The 23,296-nt window shown below is 46.0% G+C and overlaps 2 protein-coding genes across 13 annotated transcripts; one reads left to right on the top strand and one right to left on the bottom strand.

Moving 5' to 3' along the window:
* Positions 1 to 102: 102 nt before the first annotated feature.
* Positions 103 to 18,643, bottom strand: LOC108152243 (putative uncharacterized protein DDB_G0271606). Of its 12 annotated transcripts, none has more exons than XM_033386749.1 (9): positions 18,251 to 18,586; positions 13,936 to 14,536; positions 10,232 to 10,326; positions 6,966 to 10,040; positions 3,844 to 3,998; positions 3,150 to 3,605; positions 2,020 to 2,230; positions 1,825 to 1,952; positions 122 to 1,762 (listed from the first exon to the last, which is right to left on the bottom strand). In XM_033386749.1, exons 2-9 carry the CDS (start codon positions 14,052 to 14,054, stop codon positions 1,658 to 1,660), a joined length of 4,344 nt encoding a protein of 1,447 aa, XP_033242640.1. In that variant the 5' UTR covers positions 14,055 to 14,536; positions 18,251 to 18,586; the 3' UTR covers positions 122 to 1,657. The 12 variants fall into 12 exon arrangements, with proteins under 12 accessions (XP_017136934.1, XP_017136935.1, XP_017136938.1 ...); XM_033386745.1 differs by having other exon boundaries at positions 2,020 to 2,578; positions 18,251 to 18,582; XM_033386747.1 differs by having other exon boundaries at positions 122 to 1,747; positions 2,020 to 2,578; positions 18,251 to 18,582.
* Positions 11,116 to 11,908, top strand: LOC108152251 (probable insulin-like peptide 5). Its single transcript, XM_017281458.2, has 2 exons — positions 11,116 to 11,375; positions 11,500 to 11,908. The coding sequence occupies exons 1-2, from the start codon at positions 11,183 to 11,185 to the stop codon at positions 11,718 to 11,720; spliced, it is 414 nt and encodes a 137-aa protein (XP_017136947.1). The 5' UTR covers positions 11,116 to 11,182; the 3' UTR covers positions 11,721 to 11,908.
* Positions 18,644 to 23,296: the final 4,653 nt, after the last annotated feature.

The following is a 23,296-nucleotide window of genomic DNA, read 5'->3' as shown; positions in this document are numbered from 1 at the left end:
AACTTATTAATACAATACTATTATGATTACAATTAAGTTTTAGCCATCAAATGCGAAAGTTTCAATAAAACAGAACCCAACCCAATCGAAAAGGACGATCCATCTTTCTTCTCGTCGCGAGTATTCAGAAACTTGCCGTTTATTTTAGTATAGTTTTCATTTCTCATATTAGTTATACATCATCGTAGTGTATGATTGATTCGGTTTGACATTGCTGGTCTTAGTAATTGGTAAAGTCTGAGAGTTGTGGCTGCCACCAGCCCCGCGGTCCGGACCGACCCCCCTGCACCACGCCAAGGCCACGCACAGAGCTCGGGCCGTGCACATACAGCAGGCAATGGCATCCTCATACTGTTTCCCGCCGATGGATTGGTCTCGGGCCCCCTGCTCTATGCTGCATCCGGAGGTGATGTTTTGGAGGGGGGCACTCTGCCAATCCAGTGCATGGGGCAAGCTGTATTGCCGGCCTTTGCGGGGTGGGAAGATCGGTCATTCTGGGATCTGAATGGGGGGTCTGGGGCACTTTTTCGGTTGATTTTGTTGTTGTTTTCATTGATGACTGATGATGACTCACAGAACTGATTGGCGTTGTAGCTTCATCTTGTAGTATAACTTTCTATGCGGGGGTTATTTGACGGTTTTTTTTTCATGTGCTGGTCGACCATATGGTCATAAAATATATCGTATATATATATAGTATAGATATAAGCAAAAAAAAAAAAAGCATGCAAATTCAAACAATAAACAATAAGACGCCTAGCCGGACAGCTCCTAAGTGTACTCTTTTTCAAGGGCTGAGCCAAGATCTTCGCCTCGGGCTGCACTCCTTTCGTTTTACAATATACAGTTAGTGGGGGTGCTTGCCCTAGGCCAAGAGGTGGCGCCGAAACGGGGCCTTAGTCTTAGCTATCCGGCAGGATCCACGTTATATATATAATAGAATATAATAGATTAGTAATGCCTTAGGCTCTAGAACAAGGTTTCAATCTCATTTTCAGTTTCCGTCTTGGGTCGCATCGTTTCCGTTTCATTTGCTAGTTAACAGTGTAACAATTATGTTACATATCTTAGAATCTATCGCTATATGGTTTACTATATAGTTCTCAACTTCTGCTATCTTAGCCATACTATATGCACATGCTCCAAAATATGTGTATATAGTATGGGTACATAGAGAATCATCTCTTCCTCCTTCGTTATCCAATGCCCTGGTTTCTTGGTTCTTGGGTCATTCCTTTTGGGTCATTTATGGATTAAGGGGCGGTTGCAGTTCCAGTTCGGTATGTACTTTACCAATGGGTCCATTCCGTTCTAGCCGGAGTGGATCCATTGTTTGGCGAGTGGAACACAGCCGCTCTTCTGTAGTAATGTATTTCATCTACTCAGGGGTTCTACAGACCCCTGGCAATCGTTTCGTTATATATGATATATAGATATATGTATATATGGCGTCGTTAGTGGTCATTTAAGATTAGTATAACAATTGTATATGTATATTCTATAGATAGTGTGGTTTGGTTCGTTAGTTTCTCGTTTTAGTAACATATACATTTGTGTGATCGTTTCTAGTGTTATATTATGAAGTGGGTTCCATTGAATTTATGTTCTTTCTGCTCCTCTCCTGCTGCGTCTCTTACAACCAACCGATTCTCCAGACTTAGGCGAACATGTGTTGGGTGCCTGGGGGCACCTTGTAGCTGGGATAGGCGTTGTTCAGCTGATGCTTGGCAAAGAAGGATGTGTAGTCCTGACGAAAGTTGTTCTAGTAAAATTTGATGTTTTGGGGGGGGTTTTAGTAGGGTTGAAAGGGGTGGGAAATCTTACCCTATTTACTTTTCTGGGACGGCAGACGGGGCCCAAGGCCAACTGGCGACGTTCCTCATTCTCGCGTGCAGCCGCTTCCTTGTACTCTGGTGGTGGCCATTTCAAATCTCCGCGCAATTTGCTGCCTCCTGTAGAGGGATTATCAAAAGATTATACATACATATATGTGAAAGGATCTATGGAGCTAGTTCTTACCCTGATAGCTGACGGCGGCAGGCTGCGAAGTGTAGACTGGCGCAGACTGCTGCGAGACGGGTGCCTCTTTACGCAAGGTAATGATGCCGGGACTGGCGCCACGATAGCCAGCGTCCTGGCCAGCAAAGGCAACGGGCACCTGGTGCTGCTGCTGCTGCTGCTGATCTGTCTGATCCTGCGAATACGGCAGTTGCTGCTGCTGTTGTTGGGGCTGCGAATAAGAATTGTACTGGGGTTGAGCATAGGTCGAGCCACCGTTTTGCTGTGGATAGTAGGACGGTTGTTGCTGCTGGTGTTGCTGTGGTGGTGCCTGCTGATAGGGTGACGTCTGGTATGATGGCTGCGCAGGCGCCTGATAGGGAGCCTGGGCCTGAGCCAGAGGCTGAGCCTGGTATTGCTGCTGTTGCCACTGAGGTGCAGGCTGTTGCTGCTGCTGCTGTTGCCACTGAGGGGCAGGTTGCTGGGATGCAGCTGGCTGCTGTTGTTGCCACTGAGGTGCCACAGACTGTGGCTGTGGCTGTGGCTGCTGCTGCTGCTGCTGGCTACCGTATTGTGGCTGCTATTGGTTCAATGGTGCATTTGGTGGTTCGTTGGTGCATTTGGGTTTCGATCACGGGTGTTAAGGATGTTGTAGATGGGTGTGTGGTTGGTTGGTTGGTTGTTTGGTTGGTTGGGAGGTGTAAACGACACACACAGACGATGTGGAAAGAGAGAGAATATATGTTCGAGATAGAGATAGACATATAGACCATAGTTATAGGATGGAAGTTAATATCCGATTCGGGTTAGTGGTCAAGCGGAAGGGGATTAGATGTAGAGATTATATTGTGCGAAGTTTTACAGCTGAAAGTCGCAGAGAAGAAGCAAAAGCAGAATAGTAAGCCATTTGTTAACTATAGTTACAGCTACAGAAAGCGATTAGTGGAGCAATAAAGGGCATGCAGAAGTCGGTGATTACAGTGATTACACAAGGAAACCGTTGAATGCACAGTTTAGTAAGTGTCTACGATAGATATAGTAGGGATATCAACGCGTTCTGTACGATAGAGGGATAGAGAGAGACGGCTCAGCAGCGGCAAGAGAGTTCTAGCATCAAAGTATCCATTCATTCATCGAATTCCTTTCTGTACCTGCTGTAGATAGGCTGGTCGCTGCTGCTGCTGAGGGGCTGATCCCTGGTAAGGTGCTCCTCCGGCCGGAGTGTAGTCATGGTGCGACTTAGGCAACGGTGCACGAATGGGCTTCCAGCCACCGCCCGTATTGTCCAACGCCATCAGGGGCTCCTGCGATGGCTGCCTCTGGTAGTTCGACTGATAGTTGGGATACGCATCGGAAGCAGCCGCTGGAGCTGGGGCCTGGACAAGCTCCCTCGAGGATTGTCTATTGAACTGCGCCTGTGTGTACTGCACGGGCTGCTGATCATGGGGATAGCTTTGGTCTGGGTACTGAGAGGGAACCGGACCCTGGGCAGGTGTGGAACCGTATTGGAATTGCTGCTGAGGTGCCTGTGCCTGTACCTGTTGCTGAGTGGCTCGTGGCTGAGGTGTTGGAGTGGATCGTGGCTGGACGTTGTTATAAATGGGACCCTGAAAGTTAGGTCAGTGCATAGTTAGGTATGTGCTAGGAGTGTATAAGTGTGTGTGTGTGTGTGTGTGTGTGTGTGTGTCTCTGTGTAGGAGTATGGCTATGTACATCAGTGGAGACGGAGACGGAATCGGAGACGGAGACACTAGTTGTGACAGTTGCAGATACAATTATATTTACACAAGTCTTGACTACTATATACAATCCAGGAATTAAACACCTACGGATATCGCAAATTACCTGAGCTGGAACAGCACTTGGCTGTGGAGCAGCTGCCGTTGGCTGGGGATAGTAGCCGCCAGCTCCAGGTGCCGGGCTCTGGGTCTGCGGTTGCGGAGTGAACTCACGGATAATGCGCTCCTCCGAGGCGGGTGGCCAGGCCACGCGCTTATAGCCTGCAGAAATGGCAGGAGGGATACACCAATTAGAATGAGATTCTGCGGTAGCAGCTGTTTTTTTCGTGGGGGGCTTTCATATAGGGGGTGGGGGCGTCTGTTGCAGTGTAAAACATTCAACAAAATGCGGTCAAACGTGGGCGTTGCTTGGCCTTGGATACATGGTGCAAGACAAACAATTTGAAAATGATTTAAGCCAATTAAAATTATACAATATACAATGTGCAATGCTCGCAATTCGCACAGAGAGACGGAGAAGGAGACCGAGGGAGAGGGAGGGGGAGAGTCCCGTCCCCGCAGATACACAGATGCTGCTGTCATTGTGGCTAAATTTAGACGATGAAAACGAGTCGATAGCAAGGAATGTGACATTACTCATAAGGTGATGATGTTGCCCCAGACACATGCAACATGTTGCCAAGGCACACCAGCCACATGACTTATCTATATCTATAGAGAGAGAGAGGGAGATAGTGAGTGTGTGTGTGTGTGTGTGTTTACCCTCCAGATTCTTGTAGTTTTGGTTAATGATCTTCCACTCGGCACCCATCGTTGCTGCCTGGCTATATAGTATGGCTATCTGTATGTTCGGTTCGGATCGGGTTGGATCGAGATCTCTTTTGCGTAAGAATAAAATTATTCTTGCGCAGATATCAAAAATAACAAATACAGATATATAGCTTCTATATGTTGTAGCTTTTTGCAGCTATTTTTTGACTTCTTGTCCGCGAGCACCACACACAAAAAAAATTCGGCCAGTCGTTCGATCGGGGGTGAGAGCCGTTCGTTATATAACCCCCTCAGATATAATCAATTGCTTCGATTTGGGAATTGGGGAGACACCACAGGAAATATCATAAAATTCCCTTTCTTTCTTGGATTATTTGCTCTTTTTTGGCAAATTGCAGATCGATACGGCGCGCGTTTCGTTTGGGTTTTTTGTTTTTTTGTTTTTTTCGGATCGATTTCGTTGAAAATGAAGAATTAAAACAGATGATCGGCAGAAGGGAACAACAAACACCGTGAAAATTTCGTTCGATTTGCGGTTACGGGATTCGGATTCTGCCCAATTTAATTTCTATTTTCTATTTGGCTATTTGCTAATTCGTTGATCGTTCGCGCTGGCCGCTGATCGTTCGCGATATGTTTGCCTTCGATGTATGCTACTAAGTGAGGAGCCAGCCAGAGCCAGAGCCAGAGCGTTGCAGACAGAGGAAATTATTGTTAGCCAAAATCGAGCGCCGAATCGAAATGGCCAAGATACAGATTTATCTGCATTCGTGTGGGTTACGGGGAGATACAGATCTCAGAGAGAGAGAGAGAGAGAGAGAGATCTCCTGAATGGGAGAGTGGTCGAAAGTGGGCGAAAGTGGTGGAAAGTGGGGGGAAAGTGGGTGGAAAGTGGGCAAGTGGCGGCTGCTAATGATGCTGCTGACTCTTAGGGTGTACCGTACCGTACCCTTCCTCTGGCTCTGCTCCTGGCCCACTTCTGGCATTGTTTACACCTTCGATTCTTGTGATTTGTGGGCGCACCTTGAAATGCTGCCACTGCCTATACATATCTGCTACATTTGCTCACTCACTCACTCACGGCAGCCGATCTCAAGGTGTCTGGCTATACCTATATATGTATATATGTATATGTACATGTATATGCATATACCTATATAGATATATATGTAGGTATATATACCTCTACGTGTATATCTATTCGTATATGTTTGGATGCCTGGCATATTTCTGCTCTGCCCCCAGATCTTTATAGATTGCTGAGCAATACTTTGGGGCTGGGTCGCTGATGACTGTCTTTTACCTATAGATATGATGGTGTTTATTGTTATGGCGATCTGTCATGCCTGATCCATCTACTTAACCATCCATCCATCCATCTATCCTACGCATCTGTCCCTCCTATCCTATCCCATAGATCTTGCGGATTTAGTCTGTGACTCAAGGGTGACTGCGCGGACTACCCATCGCTAGATTGGCTAAAATTAAACGTCTGTCATCTTGGCCCAACTAACAAATCTGTTTTTAAACGTATTCTCACAGGTGTACGACACAAGTTGGCTCATTAAAATTATTAGCAAACTTGTAACTCATCTGTCTGCTCGTACATACATGTGTACTTTCGCACTCGTACTATCCCCATATACCATATACCACATCCACATACAATATGTATGTGCATACGAGTATCTTCAATTATTTTGGCATAATGTTTGAATACTCATACGGGTATAGTATATTCGATACGAAACGATGTGCTAGCCGCTCGTTAGCCACACAACAAATTCGCTTTGATGGCCGTCACACGTCACAGATAAAATAACAAAGGAATGGTATATGGTATGGCTATGACTATGGGATGTACACATTGTACTACATATCTTATAGGGCTGCTATTTTGTTGCTGTTTAAATGATATATCTGCCACGATCCATCTTTTCGGCGTATGAAAATGGCTTGGGTGCCTTTCAAAATGTTTGTTCGAAGATTTCCGGAAGATATTTAGGAAATTTATAAAATTTAAATCTAAAAATATCTGTGATTGATTTCTGCTATATCTGATTCCAATAGAAGTCAGTGCTACAAGGGGATACTACTTATAAAACTAATCAAACGAGCTAGGATCTATGTATGTATGGTACGGAATGGATTGGAAATTAATGATAATGGTCTGGAAATTGGAAAATTTTTATCATAGAGGCCCTTGAGGAGTATCGAAAATGATATACGAGTATATAGTCGACCAATTTTGATTCTCGGAAAGATTCTCATGTGATTTTGAATCCCAAACATTCGTGAAAGATTCACACAAAACCGAATCATTTTCCTATTAGTCAGACACGGAACCACAGACAAAGAATATTATGACACAGATCTACAAAGGAATATATATATAATATATAACATCACACATAGGAAAACGGCAAGGAAGTGGGGGCGGGGGAGATTCCCACGAACCTTCAATGCCCAGATAGGGGCGTGGCGATACATTATCGAACGATCGATTTACATTGAAATCCCGCACGGATGGCTGTCGGGACGGCTCCGACTCGTCCTCGCTGGCTGCCAGCGATCTGAACTTGCTAGAGTCCACTGAAAAATCAAAAGGTGATGGTTGAACCCGGGCAGACCGGGGTGTGGCTGGGGGCGTGGAGGCCAGCAGTGAGGAGGAGGCAACCATGCTCTGCTGCAGGGGTTCCGTGGCGGTGCGGACGAGCAGCCCGATGTTGTGACCCTCCAATTGGGGGACGTGCGAGAACTTTGACTCCAGAGCTGTGGGAGGAAGTGGCAATGGCGATGGCGAAGGCGCTGGGGGCATCTTGCCAATCACCGGATTGAGCCCAAAGGGTGAGCTGGCCCGGTGCGGTGCCTCGATCAGTGGCGCCGGATACTTTCGGGAGGACAGAGGACTGGGCGATCTACTCCGCTGCCAGGTGATCTCCGCTGCCGGAAGATTCAAACGCAGAGGAGGCGGTGGAGGAGGTGCAGGAGGTGGAGGAGAATCTGGAGCTCGCGTGGTCACAATCTCCACGAAGCTGCGCTGACGCTGCAGTTTCTCCGGCTGCTGGTTCTCGGTTCTCTCTGACTTCTCCTCCGCACTCTGGGTGTCCTCCCAGGAGATCTGGCGGGAAATGTACGGACTCCGTATCTCGTAGGTGGCCTTGTAGTTCTCCATGGGCTCGTTGTGCAGGTTGGCGATGCGCCACTGGTCCGCCTTCGTGAGCTTGCTCCAGTTGTTCGGGGAATAGCGAAGCTCATTGCAAACCGGGCAGCAGATGCTGTGATCGGTGGTGGTATCCTGATGGGGGCATTGCTCATCCTTTTCCTTATCCTCCTTCTGTTCCTCTTCCTTGTGGCGCTGACTCTCTGGCTCTGCGTCTGGTTTTGCGTCCTGCTTTGTCTCTTGCTGGGGCGGTTTTCCCGTTGAGAGCTGCTCGTAGTTGGCAATCACATCGGACACATGTCGGTACTCCGCATCTTCCGCATCTTCCGCATCCTCCTCCTCATCCTCGATGACTACGTGTTGAGCTTTGACCGCAGCTGGCGTCGTCATGTGTTCTACTTGCAATAGTTTCTCCAGATCCTGCTTCTGATGCTGTTCCATCGCCAGATCCGGCTGTGGCTGCCCCTGTTGCTTGTCTAGTGCCAGGGCAATTCTGTGCAGGTCCTCGAGGGCTCGTTCCACAATCGGCACATTCTCGGTGATCTCTTCGTTGGCCGCCTCCGCTATGGACTCTTCTTTGGCCACGCTGCCGGGTCTTCCCGATGCACGGCAATAGATCTGACGGAGTATCGCTTGCAGAGGACTCTCCACGGCCAGAATGGGCGACTGGCGCGAGGAGAACATGTCCCACAACTCGTTGTGGCCGCTATCTGGTCTGATCGGCAGAGATGCTGGAGCAGGAGGCGGTGGTGGTGGTGGTGGAGGAGGTGGAGTGGCAGTGACAGCGCCTTCGACTGTGGGCACAGGAGTGGTTTGGACACTCCGTTGCAGTGCCATCTTGGCGTTTTCCATGTAGGTATCTATCTGACGCAGGTGCTCCGCTATGGACTGCTGTATGTGGGCATACTTTGCTTCCAGCTGCGAAATCTCCACATGAGCCTCGTGTTGCTTCTCCGCCTCTGATTCCGTCGCCGTTTCCGTGCTGTAGACTCCGCCCTGGCGACGGGCTTGCTTGGCCCTGGCCACTGATTCCTCGCCGGACTTGGGCCGCATCTTAGGAGGGACTGGCATTGGCGGCGGTGGTGGAGGTGGTGGAGTGGGAGCACTGTTGCTGTTGGTTGTTGTCCTGGCCACACTGGCCTGCCGCTGGAGCAGCTTGATGCCACTGGTTGCGCTTACATAGGTGGTGCCACAGGGAGCATGGACATTGGATGAATCCTCCATCTCCTGCTGGTCCTGCTGCAGGTAGGTGCAGGCGTCGTCGTAGATCTGCTGGGCACTCGGCTGAAGCTGAAGATCGCCCGATGCCTCAACGCGGACTGGTATGATGCGAGTGGCGGCGGTACCAGCGCCCAGCTCCTGGCTCGGACTCTGACTGGGACGGCCGGTGCCGGTGCTGGTGCTGGCCAGGGCCAGAGCCATCTGCTGCTGCCGCTTGACTGCCAGGCTGTCAATTACCGCTGGTGACTTTCTTGGCAAGCCCTCGTTCTGGGCGGCAGCTGCTTGGGCTTCTCTGGGTATCGGTGGCAGCGGAACGGCCTCCAAGTCCACCTCTTGGCTGGTAGCGACCTTGGGCTTGGGCTTGTCCTCCTCTTCGCTATCGGCCTCGTTATCGTAGGAGATCTTCACTTCGGTGGCTAGCTTGATGCATCTGCGCTGGACCTTCGGCACCTTCGTGGATCGTGGCTTGGGCGGCGGCAGCTCTGGAGCTCCAGCTGCTGCCACCGTCCGCTTGCGGGAGCGCCCGCGGTCCAGGGAGTAGGCCTGTCGCTTGGGCCTTGGCCTGTAAGGAGTGATCGTGAGTGTTGTGGGCGTTGTGGGTCGCTTGTGGGCCAGCTGCTCGTAGTACTCGCATCGGGGGGCCACCAGACCCAGATCTACATCCGCTGCTTTGGTCTCCGGGGCAGAGAAGCCCTTCGCAACAGGCGTCTGGTGGAAGACCTGGGCCAACTGCAGTTCCGTGGTTCTAAGAGGTGTGATTGGACGCTCCTTGGAGCCCTCTCGTTGCCTCTGTTCGCGCACCTGCTTGGCCGTGGGTTCGATGATCATCGTCGGACTCTGGAACTTCTCGCGCAGCGCCTCAATGCTGTGCGAAGCACAAGAGGGGATGTGGCTCAGATCCGGGCTGCTTGCGGTTATTGCCACCGCTTCCGCCTCCGTAGGCGGCCAGCTGTGATCCCGCTTGAGCATATGTCGCTTGGTGGCCATGCGATTGATCTTGAGCACCGTGTCCCGGTCGATGGTGATGTCCTGCTGGTGGCTGAGGTAGTGGGTCTTGATCTGGTCCAGCAGCTGCTGGTGCAGCGTATGATGCAGGCCATCCCCATCGCGCTGTCGCGTGCGACTCTGTCTTTCTTGGGGGTAAAAGTCTTTGGGGGCATGGTTTTTCAATCAATTAAAGTTTGCTGCACAATCAATACGGAGTCTGGACAGGGCACTGTGAGTGGGCGTGGCTGTGTTTGTTGAATGCTTTACACTGTTTAACATACTTTCTGTTTTGTGTGGACACAAGACACGCAATAAACGATACACTAAAATGGCTGGAAAGGTTTAATCTTACCGCATTTGGCTTGCTGCTCTTCCTCTTCGACAGCTCTTAGAACGGCCGAATTGGCAAGGTTCAGGGGCTTGGCGATTTGATCGTCGACTTCAATCCTGAAAATATTGTGTTTAAATAGAAATTTTTTTAGTAAAAATAATGAATAAATTGCGGAAAAGTGAATTTGAATAATAAAATTCGAATTTTCACTGCTCTAACGGATTACACTGCTTGGCAGTGCAAAAAGTACTACCTTGCCGATGCAAAAGCTGTACACAGAAATAGGATGCACTGCTTCCACTGCTTGCACTGCTTCAAGCTGTGCGTTTGTGCAAGAAATTGAAAATTGTTGGTTCGTATCCTGCCAACGTTCATTTTATTCTCTATTTTTCGTATAAATTATTCATTTTAAATATGTTTTTTATGTTAAATGAAATATATGCAATTTTTTTAAACTAATTTCCATTCAAACTATTCAAACTAATTGAGGTTTTATGATGAATTTCTGTCAAAATTAACGGGAAAACAGGAAAGTTAACATGAAAAAGCTAAATGTATAGGAAATATCTGATTGAATATGAAAAGACAAAGACCTTTTACCCTACCACGAGTTGCCATGCCTTCTGCACGCGATTGTTTATTAATAGGGATATGCTATGTCTCTCGTCTTATAGTTCTGCTGTTCCTATGGGCATAAATTAGTCCCTGTCCCAGCGTCAGCAAACTCTACCTGCGACAGCAACACCACATCCTTCTCCTGGTCTGGCATTGAAATTCGCGTGCGCGCACCTCGACCCACGCTGACCCCAAAAGAAGCGGATGATAATCGACTCTGACAAGCACCTCGCTGCGCCATTGGATATAAAAGCGCCTGGCAGTGTCTGCCAATGCATCCACATCCCAAACAGCGTCTTGGCTGGCAACTTGTCTTTGACCGGAACAGTCTACTCCAAAGAGCTACTTCAGATACCCATGATGGCCGCCACCTCCACCAAGATGCAAATGCTAGTCTCCGTGCTCCTGCTGCTCGTGTCCCTCTGCAGCTGGACCCACGGGGTGCCCAGCAAGCGATCCAGCAGGCTGTGCGGCGACAAGCTGTCCGAAGCCATGGACATGATGTGCCCCAATGGGTTCAATGCCCGAATTCCCCACAAGCGCGGCTTACGTGAGTATTCCATCGAAAACATCGACGGCAAAGGCAACTACTGGCTTTTTGGTTTTGGTTTTGTTTCGGTTTCGGCTTCAACTCCCGTTTGCAACGATTCACATTCGCACACCTTCCTTTGCAGTGGATCTGTTCGATTACGTGGACCACATGTCCGAGCCGGCACTGGATGATGCGGACACCGCTGATGATGCGGCGGCCGTGGGTGCGGTCCTGCCCGAGGGTGTTCGGCTCCCCTGGCGGCACAACTCCCTAATGTCTACCAGGCGCCAAATGCGCGGAATTGTGAACGAATGTTGTGCCAAGTCGTGCACCATCTATGAGATCAAGGCCTACTGCAAGTGAGGGGCACACGCGGAACACAGCACCAGCACCGGAACCAGCACCCACTGAAACCTGCACCAATTGAGCACTGATACAACTCCCACCCGCCCAACTAGAAGCTAAACAAATTGTTACGATATTTGATATATGTACGTGTAGATAGAGAGAGACTCAAATGAATATATTATGATGCTCTCAGGAGCTGTTGCAAGAAAAAGGGAATTTAAATTGGATTGGGAAACCCAAAAGCAGAAATTGGGGAATGGATGCGTCCGAGGCTGCCTTTAAAGATGGCCAAAACAAGTTGTATCTTAAAGGAAAAGATTCCGATTATTTCGTGGCTAAAAACTGTGGCTAAAACCGTCTGAAGTGGGCTTTCGAGTGTGATTATCAGGGAAATATTATTATCTTTTTTGGCAGATAACAAGCGAGATAAATGTAACGCAAGCAACAATGCAGAAAAATGTGGCAAGTAAAGTGATAAAGAAAGATGTTCAAGAATGTGTTTACGAATTAGTTGAAAGCTTCTAATCAGAGGAATGCTTTCAAAAGGGCCTTCCGCAGCGAAAAACACCATAAAGTTCACTTTTATTACAGTTTTTACATTTGACAATGAACTCGATGGTTAATCCCTCGAAAGCTAACACTCCCCTGTGGCATCGGTATCGGTATCTGTATCTGGCATCCGTCAACTTTAATTAGTTGATTAATTCCGACTAATCACAAATATTAACAGACACTTTCATTTGCAGAGCACACAAATACTCGTATTTGGCCCCCCGAAAATAAATAGAAATTAATTTCGTTGATTTCTAAATAAGATTTTGCCAAATATTTGCCCATATAATTACGAGTGAGGCGAGTACTTCGTTGAGAAAGTGATTTATGGGCAGATGAGATTTGCTGATAAATGTTTTGGCACTTTTTTAGGAAAAGGATTAATTGAGTGGTGTTTCGTGCCCCATGCCCCATGTCCCTTGCCCCGTGAATCAGCCCCTCATGAGTGGGCAGCCAGTCAACGAGATGCATCACAACTTTTGGCTAAGCGCCTGCCTCTTGTTTGTTGATATTGTTGTTGCACTTGTTGTGCACGGTGCCCAATTTGGTTCGTGTGACTCATTCGACTTGCTGACGTCTTTACTTTGCAGCCCCTGTGCCTGTGCCTGTGCCTGTGCTGTGCTGTGTGTGTTACGGGTTACATAAAAGCGTATCTTAAAGATTCACGTACATTTTGAATGGCAGTTAAATGGAAGTTGCTCCAGGGGCAGACGCAGACCCTGGCTCAGCTGTCTCTCGGCAAAAGTTTACCCTAAATGGGGGAAACACCTCACACGAGCACACGAGCCGCACGCACACGCGAATGTGTTTGAAAGTTTTCAATTTTTTTTTTGGTAATTAAATTGCCAGCTACTGTTGCCTGTGCTGCTGCTGCTACTGCTGCTACTGTTGCTACTGTTGCTGTTGCACACGTTTTGTCGCACGCATAGTCCCCGTATAACTGAAAGCCACTTAAAGTTTTTGCTCACCCGAGCAGATCTCAGCAGATCTTAGGTGGGGGTCTCCCAGGGGGTAGGTGGGAGGGGGGGTGTGCCAGGCCGGTTTATTTAAACAACAATTGCAAACAACAATGAAAGAGATAGTGTTGTTGCAGCAGCAGCAGCAGCCACAAATACTCGTACAATTTCAAGTCTAAAGCATCTTTGAGATACGCGTCGCAGTCGCTGCTGCTGCTGCTGCTGCTGTCGCTGCATATAAAGCTTTTTGGTAATTACAATTAAACGTCAAAGCATTTAATTGTGGAGGTTGTCTCTGTGTCGCCTCTCTGAATTTGAGAGAGGGAGAGACACAAAAAATTGGTGTAGCTGTAGCTGTCGCTGTCGCTGTTTTTGTCTCTGCCTCTGTCACTGGTGCAGTCGTTGCCGCGCTGCAATGAGCATGGCTATCTCCCCTCTCCACACCAAATTTATGTGTTTTGTACACCTGTTCTTGGGGGCAGGCAGACAGCATATAAGTACACGACAGAATAACAGCTACATAGATATACAATCCGCCCAGACCCCTACCCCATACCCCAAAACCCATGCCTCATGCCCCATCCCCTCTCCTTTTATGGGCACTTTTCATCAGCCTTTGGCTCTGGCTGATGACTGCCTTTCATCTCGTCTATAAAATTATGCATTTAAATGTTTAATAATCATTTCAGTTCAGGGCGCCACACGCCCAAACGACTACTCACCCCTCGCCGCCGAAGGCCTTCAGCTCGCGGTTCAACGTGGCCTTGACGTTCTCCTGGGAGTAGAGGCCCATTGGGGAGTTGAACTGCTTGTGCACCAGCTTCCGTTGTAGGGCGGCCATTTTGATATCTCCTTTGCTCTGGTTTCTTTTCTTTTTTCCAACTGCTTTTCCTCTGCTGCTTTTCGCTGCTTGTTGCTGCTTGCTTCTGCTTGCTGTTTGAGTTTGGCTTTGGCTTTTCTTCCTCTCTTATTCTCTTTCTTTCTTCTGATGCTGTTCGGGTTTCTTCAAAAAGTTTTTCGAAAAATATTGTTGATAAAAAATATTTTTTTAAATTTTCTGCCCCAAACTCTTCTGCAGTTTTTTCTCGTAGTAAAAACTTCTGTGTGGGACTTGGATCCGCTTATCGTTTTAAGAGTGGTTTACAAGTTGTTGCTCTTTTTGTTGGTGTTCTCTGGTTTCTGGTTGCTTGTGGCTGTTCTGTTGTTGTTGTTGTTGTTGTTGTTGGAAAACAGAATTCCAAACACTTTTCAGTTTTCCCCCACTTCAGCTTTCAGTTTCTGTTGGACTTAATGTTAATCGTTAATTGTCGGTCGTTGTTCGTTCTGTAATTGAAAATGCAAAAAAGGGAAACTGGATGAGTGCGGGAGCGGCAATGGGAACGGGAATGGAAATGGTATAAACAGGAATTTAATTTGTACAAAAGTTGATGGAAGGAATACAAGTTTAATCGGGGATAGTCTTTGTGAGAGAGCTGGCAGCACACAATCCATATTGTTTAATGCTCAGACTACAGGTTTGTGCATTTGCAACTTTTAATGATAATCGAACAAAGCCAGGAGCCTTACAAAGTCACTTTTCTTTCGTTTCTGATTATAGTTTCCCTTAGCAAGATATGTATGCTTTCACTTAGCACTGTTCTATAGTTGTCTTTCAGGTTCTGCGACAAGTTGCAGATCAAAATTTGAAAGACCAAGGGGAATGTCCCAGTATACGCTCCGACAAACGGACAGAGGGACAGAGGGACATCATTATATCGACACAGCTATTGACACTTTCCAAGGTTGAAATGAATTCATTCTCAACATTGAAAACACCTGGCCATAAATTATATTTTCACCATTCAAATATTTAAATTTATATAAGCCACAGACGTGTTGCATTTGCAGATAAATCAAGTTAATTGAGAGATACATATGTATAAAAACCACTGTTTTTATTTAATAATATATTAATATATCTTAATTTGGAATCGAAGTACATATGTGCATAAATGTATGTATATTACATACATATATACTTGTAATCACGAAATGCTATGTTCAATGAGTTTTTTGTGGAATTTGTTGATTGATTGATTGATTAATGATGACAAATACAAGGATTTTGAAAATTGTTGAACAAATTGAGAGAGAGAGAGAGAGAGAGAGAGAGAGAGAGAGAGAGAGAGAGAGAGAGAGAGAGAGAGAGAGAGAAAGAGGGGTAATCTGGTCAAGACAACTTTTCAGAGTTTTCCTCCAAAACGAATACACTTTTAATAGCAGCACAAAAACACTTCAATGCCATCACTACTATTTATACAACACACGTCAAAAAAAAGAATATATACGAGTATGTAGGTATATAGAGTACTCCAATTGTAAGCACTGGAATCATTGGAATCTGTTCCGATTTTACAGCTGCTGCTCACAAATTACACACGGGAAAAAAACAAAAAAAAATCTTAAAGATACAGATATACTATAACTATATGATTTTTTCCAATTTGCTGCGTCTCACTCACTTCTGTCACATTGAGAAATGTATCTTAAACTAATTTGAGAGCACTGCTTGCTGGGCAAAAAAACAAAAAGGAACAAAAATATACATGTGTATATATTATATGGGATTTTGTGTTGTTTTTGGGGCCTAAAAATAGAGGCCAAGACAGCGGCAAAAAATATTGAAATGTGCTCAATTTTTTTTGCTCATACTCATATTTTCCACACACACTCGACTCGATTCCGATGGTATCTTCTCTCGCTCTCGCTCTGGCTCTCAACGTTTATGTCTACGTCTTTCGGCCCCTTTCTTTTTAGCCGCACGCTATCTTTCTGTCTTTCTATCTACATATCTGTCTGCTGTTTGCTCTATTTTGAAATTCCCGCCTTGTGTGTCACCTCAAATAAAATTAGCAGCTGTGAGGAAAAGCAAAGATATTATTGTTCAGATTTGCGTCATTTCCACTGATGTATGTATGTATGTACACTTGTGTTCGACGAAAAATGTATCAAAATCCGCATCAGAGAAGGAAAATGTATGAAAATCATAATCATCACCATCAAAAGAGAAGAGAAGATAAGAGAGAAGAGAGACAGCAGAAGAAGGAGAGTGCGAGGGAGCGGCTGATTGTTGAAAATGGTTGGAAAATGCAATAAAAGACACTTGAAATAATCGTAATGAAGTATTTTGGTGTGTTTGTTCGTATTTTATGCGTTTTAATTGAGCTGCTTTTGCTTTTGCCTCGGCCGCGGTTGCATGCCACGTCGAGGCAGCTGCCACACAGCTGCTACGACTGCTGCTGTGGCAATCGTGGCACCCGGAAACGGCACCCAAGAATCGCACAAATTAATCAACATTTAATAAAATATTATGCAAATTACAGCACAAAAGGCAGGAAGCCAGTGGCAATGGCAGTGGCAGAGCCAGAGCCAGAGCCAGAGCGGCAAGAGCTTGCCACTTGATGTCCCAATTAAAGTTTAACACAACCCGCACACACACACCAGCACACAGCCCCCACTCAACACACACACAGGCAAGCCGAACAGGTGCGTGCTGCATTCTATGTACTAAGCACAGGAATTGTAAGAGAATTTGCATAAAAAATTTTCACTAAAATAATGTTTGAATAAAAAAAAAAAAAGGAAAGGAAAGTTAAACATGAGTATTGTGTGGGGGAAGGGAAACGAAAGGGGGGGGGGGAGGTGTGTGAGGTGCCACAGAAACAATATTCTTCTACCTATACCATATGCCCAGAGCCAACCCACTCAAGCCACCCACTGTAGCAGTTTCCGTACTCTTTTCAGGCGAGCAATCTCCACGCCACTATGCGATGCGGTTTTCTTATTGAAATTCCTCAAATACATTGGGCTCTTTAAGACCTATCACAAGAGAAGGACATAAGAAAACTAAGAACCGATTGTTGGAAGGATTGCGAGCAAATCAGAAGCAGATATTTCCTTGAATTCTTTTCTTCGGTCTGTTTTGTCTATCATTTCTAGAAGGATTCCTTAAGTACAGCTGCAGATTGTTTAATACTATTATTGAATCGTTCGTAGGAGTAAAGGACTCTTATAATTAGATTATACAAGTTTTCTCTTACGAACTATTGAAACCTCTTCATTAAAGCCCTATAAACTTTCAGAAATACCTTTAAAATTCAGCTAGAAATTCCCAGCCTATTTTATGGCTGTTTTCTGGCAAACAACTAAAGTTTGCCCCCACAGAGACAATAGCTGCGGCTAGAAATCAATGTTTTATTTAAATGATCGTAAAATGCTGTGAATTCGGCTATGAATTTAGTTAGGGTATAAGGTATGAGGACTTTCGCGCTTTCGTAATTAACATCTCTCTTCGGTTCTCTTTTTTTCCTGCTGTGCGTTCATTTTGACAGCACCAGCACCAGAACCAGCATCAGAACCAGAAACAGAAACAGCGCCATCGACATCATTATCATCTCTCGACTCGACTCCGTGGGGCATGTGTGAGAGGATGAGTGTGATGTGGTGGGTGTGGGTGTGGGTCGTGGGCGGTTGCTATATAAACTATAATCATGGCTATATATGCATGCGTGTCTGCCTGTGTGTATGCATTGAAATCAGGTGCAAATATTGTTAGATTTCGCAAATCTGTGTGTCGACGACGACGCATCTGTGTATCTGAGTGGAGCGGATTGCCTGGTTGCGGATTGCGCTTCTCGAAATCCCCAAAAACTGGCTAAAAGCGGGTGGGTACGTGGGTATGTGGGTACGTGGGTAGGTGGTCGGCTTTCACGCTTGCCTTGATGTTTGCCAGGCTTTCCGACTGGCTCTTGCTGATTTAATTATTAACGGATAGCATTGTGTTTCTGATTTTGTTTTAGTTGGATCGTTTAAATATTTAATTTAGCTTCTAGCTAGCTCTCTCTCTCTCTCTCTCTTGGGAACTCCATGGGGGCTCGGGGTGGGGTTACACTAAAGTACACTAATATTCAACAAATAAACACAGGCCAGGCACGAGTGTGTTGGGAAAATACTTATTTATTTGTTTTAATGTGAGTGAGTGGGTGGGTGGGTGCTTACCGTCTGTTACAATTTGGCGCTGCTTAATCCAAAAATAACGCCAGAAAATTGCCAACGTTCGCTCCAAGTGGCTTCGACCGCAGCAGCCCCCTGAATCGTGAGACCCAACCCTACGCGACCCCATCCGATTCGCCTTCGACCCGCCCCCGCGCTGCAGTTTGCACTTTCACCGCCAAATTGCATTCAACACTCTTTTCCCTCAAGAGTGGCTGTCGGTTCGTGTCTGTCCGCGTGCAAGAGCGTTGGTGGGTGGATAGGTGGGTGTCTGGGAGCGCGTGCCCGTCCGCCGCCAGCCGGCGTTTTGTAAGCGCACCATCGGCGAACTGAAACTGAAACAGCGCCAGAAACTCAACGAGAACCGAGGAAAAACTTTACGCAATGATCACTGGCTGGCGCTTGTTTTTGTTGGTTTTTCATCAGTCTACATTTTCACATCTTTGTGGAGGGGTACCAGAGAAGCAGCAGAAGAAGCAGAGGAAGAAGCATGAGAGCAAGCAGTGGCGCAAGCAGAAGCATCATCAGCAGAAGCAGTGGAACGACGAGCTTCGGGGATAGCTGTAAGTACAATCATGTGTGTGTGTGCGAGCGAGATAGTGCGTGCCAAGGGAGCGAGCGGTGCGCTACACTGGCGGTCATAATAAAGTGCATTGTCTGCATATGAATATGAAATCGGAGAGCGTCAATGAATGGGGCGAACAAAAATTAATTAAAACATATTTATGGCCAAAGTGGAACTGCTTACGCACTTCAGATGTGGCAGACTGACTTTTATTACCCAATTAATAACCAGCGCCAGCAACAAATTAAATTATATTAAAGCCCATTTGGCAGATATTCAAGAAAACGTTTGCCAAAAAGCGGAAAAACAAAGCCTTGACAAGGTGAAAATCAAAAGGAAAATGGAAATGCTAAAGCCATGAAGCTACCTAGCCCCCATCGCGATTTCGAGTAATTCTAACTGAATCATCAGCCATTCCTGGGGGTGCTGGTATACCAGCGCACCTTTTATCGCACGCCACTAGTGTCAGTCAGCCCCATATTTATAAGAATCTCTATGCAAACACCCCAGCAAAACCAGCAACAACAAGACCAGCACTCAATGATAGTTTTGGTGAATATCTTTGAGAGCCGACACCAACAGCAACAGAAACAGCAACAGCAACAGCAACAAAAAAAGAGCAAAAAAGTGAAATATAAAAAAAACATTTGGTTGCCGTCGATGAACGACAAGTCGGCGACGGAGACAGGGCCCAGGAAGCGGCGGAAAGATGGATAGATACGTAGATACTACATTCGTATTCGTATCTATAGATTGTATAGATGTGTATGCAGGTCGCCTGGCCAGGCCCCGGACCCGGACCCGGACCCGGACCCGCCGACTATTACAGAATTTTTACTGCCGCGTCCGAGAGCACGTCTCTAATATTCTATTTCTGAGTGTAGTTCTTCTTTTTTAATTTTTTTCTTCTTTTTTTATATATTTTTTTATTGGATTCTGGTCTTTCTGGTCTCTCCACGTCTCCACGCGGCAGCACACGATTTCCCCCCGAGTTTTTCGGGGTAGCAATATCCACACGAAAATAGCAGAAAAGAGTCCATATACTCGTAGAAAGCGGTTGAAGCATGAGAAGAAAATTCGCTTAAAATGTCATTTAATTGTTTCACTTGCAAGCAATTGTAGTGTGTATGTGTGTGTGTGTGTGTGTGTTTTTTTCTTCTTGTATTATTGCCAGTTTCTGGCTTTTTGGTTTTTTTGGTTTTTTGAGTTTTCGGGTTTTTGGCTTTTCTCGCGGCTGAAGTTGATTTTCATTTGGCAGAGCAGAGCCTCATCTCATTTTGGCTTCACTTTTTAATTGCGCTTTAAATGCTAATTAGCTTTTGTGCGCTCATATCGGTTGATTTCGCTTTAATGCACTTTATTTAATTAATTTTTGATGGCGCATATATCCGCCATATATGCGGGAATCGGGATCGGGAGAGGAGAGGAGTGGAGTGTTCCCCCTAACCATTATTCTTTTGTGTCGCATTTTCCGGGCATTCATTTTCGTTGGCGCCTCGTTTTCAATTTGCCAGTCCGCAAATTACACTGCACCACACACAACAAAAATACTGATGGACACACAAAGCACAGCACACCTTTAGCGGCTGCACTTGGTGGCAGGGCAGGGCAGGGCAGGGCAGGGTAGGACAGGGCAGGGCAGACAAACACTCGTACTGTTCCGTACTGGGGACTCGGAAGCTGGGACTCGACTCTGAACACGTCCGCGGTGCGAAATATTATTGTTACTCTGTCGCTCGGTGGCTCTCGACGCATGCCACCAAAAAGTTCGCGAAAGCAGCGAAAGTTCCTCTTGCTCTTTGGATCGTCTTCTTTCATGGAAAATGGAAAATGATGACACACATAGAGAGTGATACATACATATGTAGTAGTGTACCGTACCTAAGGGGCCCCTGTCCCTGTCCCTGCCCAACGCCCACTCGCACACACTCTCATTCTCACTCGCAGCCGCTTATAAATTAGTCCGAATAGCCACTGGCTAATCACGTATTCTTTCACACAGACCCCCCTAATGGCATCCAAGTCGAAGAAGCGATAAATATTCAACACTCACACTCGAACAGGGGGCATACATATATACACATATAGGGGTGCGCTAAACCACCTAATTAACTAGAAAACAACGATTCGATATATGTACTAGATTGCTTCACCTATGGTTGTTTATATACATATGTACACTTGTGGGCCGCACAAACATGTATATTTATATGCATGTTTTTCTAAATATTGAATATTTATTTTTGGACTTTTGGAAAGCAATTTTAAAGCAGTTCGAATACCCTAACTAATGCTTGGGGTTCTACTGATTTGCCGTGCGGGCGGACACTTGTTGTTTATTTTATTTTTTTGTAGCCTACTTACAACAGTTACTTTGGTGGGCATACTTTTCTGGAGGGTAGTGTCCGTTCGGCAGCTTTCGCCGATTTTGTTTGAAGTTTAAACCGCTCTTAAATCGCTCCTAATCTTTCTCTTAAGCTGAGATCTTTCCCATAGCATGGATTTATCGGGAAGTATAACTTCTTCCTCTGTAGTGCTTCGATGCACATCGAAGTGACTCGTGAGCCACAGACACAGAAAACAATTTCAATTCGTGTTGTTTCATTTCCAGCAATAGACAAGCGTCTATCAACACAAATTTGATATTTTTGTTCGTCATAGTAGTGATTCGCATTGTTTTATTTTTTCCACTTCGTATCCACATACATACATATGTACGTGCGCGTGTGTGTGTTTGGTATATTTAGTTTTTATCTGCTTATATTTTTGGAAATTTAGTTTTGCCATCAAGCACTGAAGAATCGGCAAACAGCAACAACTTAATACCGTTATTTTGCGCCGTGTTCCCTCTCCCTCTTCTCATGCTTTATGGATTTTGATGAAGCGCATTCGTATTTCACAAGTTCATGTGCTTTCGGTTCGTTCAAGCACAACAATTAGTGCATCGAATGTGTTTCCACGCCATTCTCTCCCTCTCCACTCTTCACTCTTCACTCTCTTAACCCCCCTTTCCTGCTGTTCGAGCGGACGAAATTTAACCCATGCACAAAAAAGCTTTTTCAGTAGAGAGCACCTGACAGGCAACTAAGCTGCCTGCCTGCTTGTCCCCCCGCCCGCTCGAAGCTCTCCTGCACTCATCGCCGCTCTTTCACACTCGCCTATCTCCCGCCACTCTTCAAAGTCTCCTCTCTGCTCGTTTTGCTTTAGTATTTCACGCTAGAAAGCCAACCAAAAAAATAATATGTTTAATGTTTTTGAATGATTAATGGCACATTAGAATTGAAATTGTTTTTGGCCGAAGCGAAAAAGGCAGCGGAATCGGGATGGGATAGGAATCAGCAGAAGAATTATACATACAGCAGGCAGCCTCAGTCTCAACCGTGCTAAGCGCAGCAGAGTGTATACATTGCTATAATGTGCAAATATTTATATGCCAAATGGCCCCAAGACCAAGACCTCCCCTTCTTCCCATCTCCCCATCTCTCCTCAGAAACTACATACTCAGATATGTACATATATGGATATACATATATATGTATGTATGTATGTATGTACATATGTGCTCTACCAGCTGGCATCTGGCTGCGGCCTGAGTGGAACAGGTGAGTGTTTATAATGTATCGCATATGCATGGCAAAAAATAAGAGAAATATTCTGCAAATATGCGAATATCTACATATGCAAAGATATATGTATTCATATGGATTTTGTATATTATTTTGGCTGCCAAGTGTCCTTGGGGGCCACGATGCGTTATGACGGAAAGCCAACACCCAGCCCAGCCCCCAGCTCAAGCCCAAAACCGAACCGAACACTGAATCGCATCGCATCGCATCGCATCGCATCGCATCGCATCGTACTGAACCCCAACCTGAAAACCCCAATTCAAGTTAAAATCTAAAACGAACTTTGCCAAATTGCAAAAGCCACAAAACCAAAACATTTCGTCGCCTGCTGCTGAAGTTTGTGTTGCTTCTTCTACTGCTTCCATTGCTTCTTCTGATGCTTTTTCTACTGCTTCTTCTGGTGGTGCCTGTTGCCTGCCTCACGTATTATCAAGGGGGCAAACAGAGTCCCAAAGAAGCTCGACACACACACAACCAAACAACCAAAAACACTGGCATACAGACACTCGTGCACCTACAACTACACTGAGCGAAAAGTCGTGCAAAAACCCCAACTAGAGCGATAGAACCTCATCTCTACTGCTACGGCTCAGCCATTTTATTCTCATTTCTTTGTTATTTTCACATATTTGTTGTCCTAAGCTGGTTTCTTGCATGCACTTTTCTTTTAGTGTACCGAAGACACACTTGGGGCCAAAGAGTTGGCAGAAATTTCTTAATAAACTTTAATGACTGCGGGGTGGCATGTGTTGTCTTGTGTTTGTCACTTTGGCTATGGGTTTTGGCTGCAAGTGCAACTTTGATGGACTCGGATAACCTGGCATGGCCGTGGCGCCTCGAATTATGCAACAACTTGTCAGT

This window comes from Drosophila miranda, chromosome XR, assembly GCF_003369915.1.
Source record: "Drosophila miranda strain MSH22 chromosome XR, D.miranda_PacBio2.1, whole genome shotgun sequence".
Classification (NCBI taxonomy): domain Eukaryota; kingdom Metazoa; phylum Arthropoda; class Insecta; order Diptera; family Drosophilidae; genus Drosophila; species Drosophila miranda.
This window is presented reverse-complemented; position numbering and strand designations above follow the sequence as displayed.

Excerpts from the sequence above, each read along its gene's own strand:
- LOC108152251 (XM_017281458.2), top strand. The coding sequence starts at position 11,183 with ATGATGGCCGCCACCTCCACCAAGATGCAAATGCTAGTCTCCGTGCTC. Across the intron at positions 11,376-11,499 it reads TCCCCACAAGCGCGGCTTAC|TGGATCTGTTCGATTACGTG; the intron begins GTGAGTATTCCA and ends CTTCCTTTGCAG.
- LOC108152243 (XM_033386745.1), bottom strand. The coding sequence starts at position 14,054 with ATGGCCGCCCTACAACGGAAGCTGGTGCACAAGCAGTTCAACTCCCCA. Across the intron at positions 1,953-2,019 it reads TGCCGCCGTCAGCTATCAGG|GAGGCAGCAAATTGCGCGGA; the intron begins GTAAGAACTAGC and ends ATCCCTCTACAG. Across the intron at positions 1,763-1,824 it reads GTCCCAGAAAAGTAAATAGG|AACAACTTTCGTCAGGACTA; the intron begins GTAAGATTTCCC and ends AAATTTTACTAG.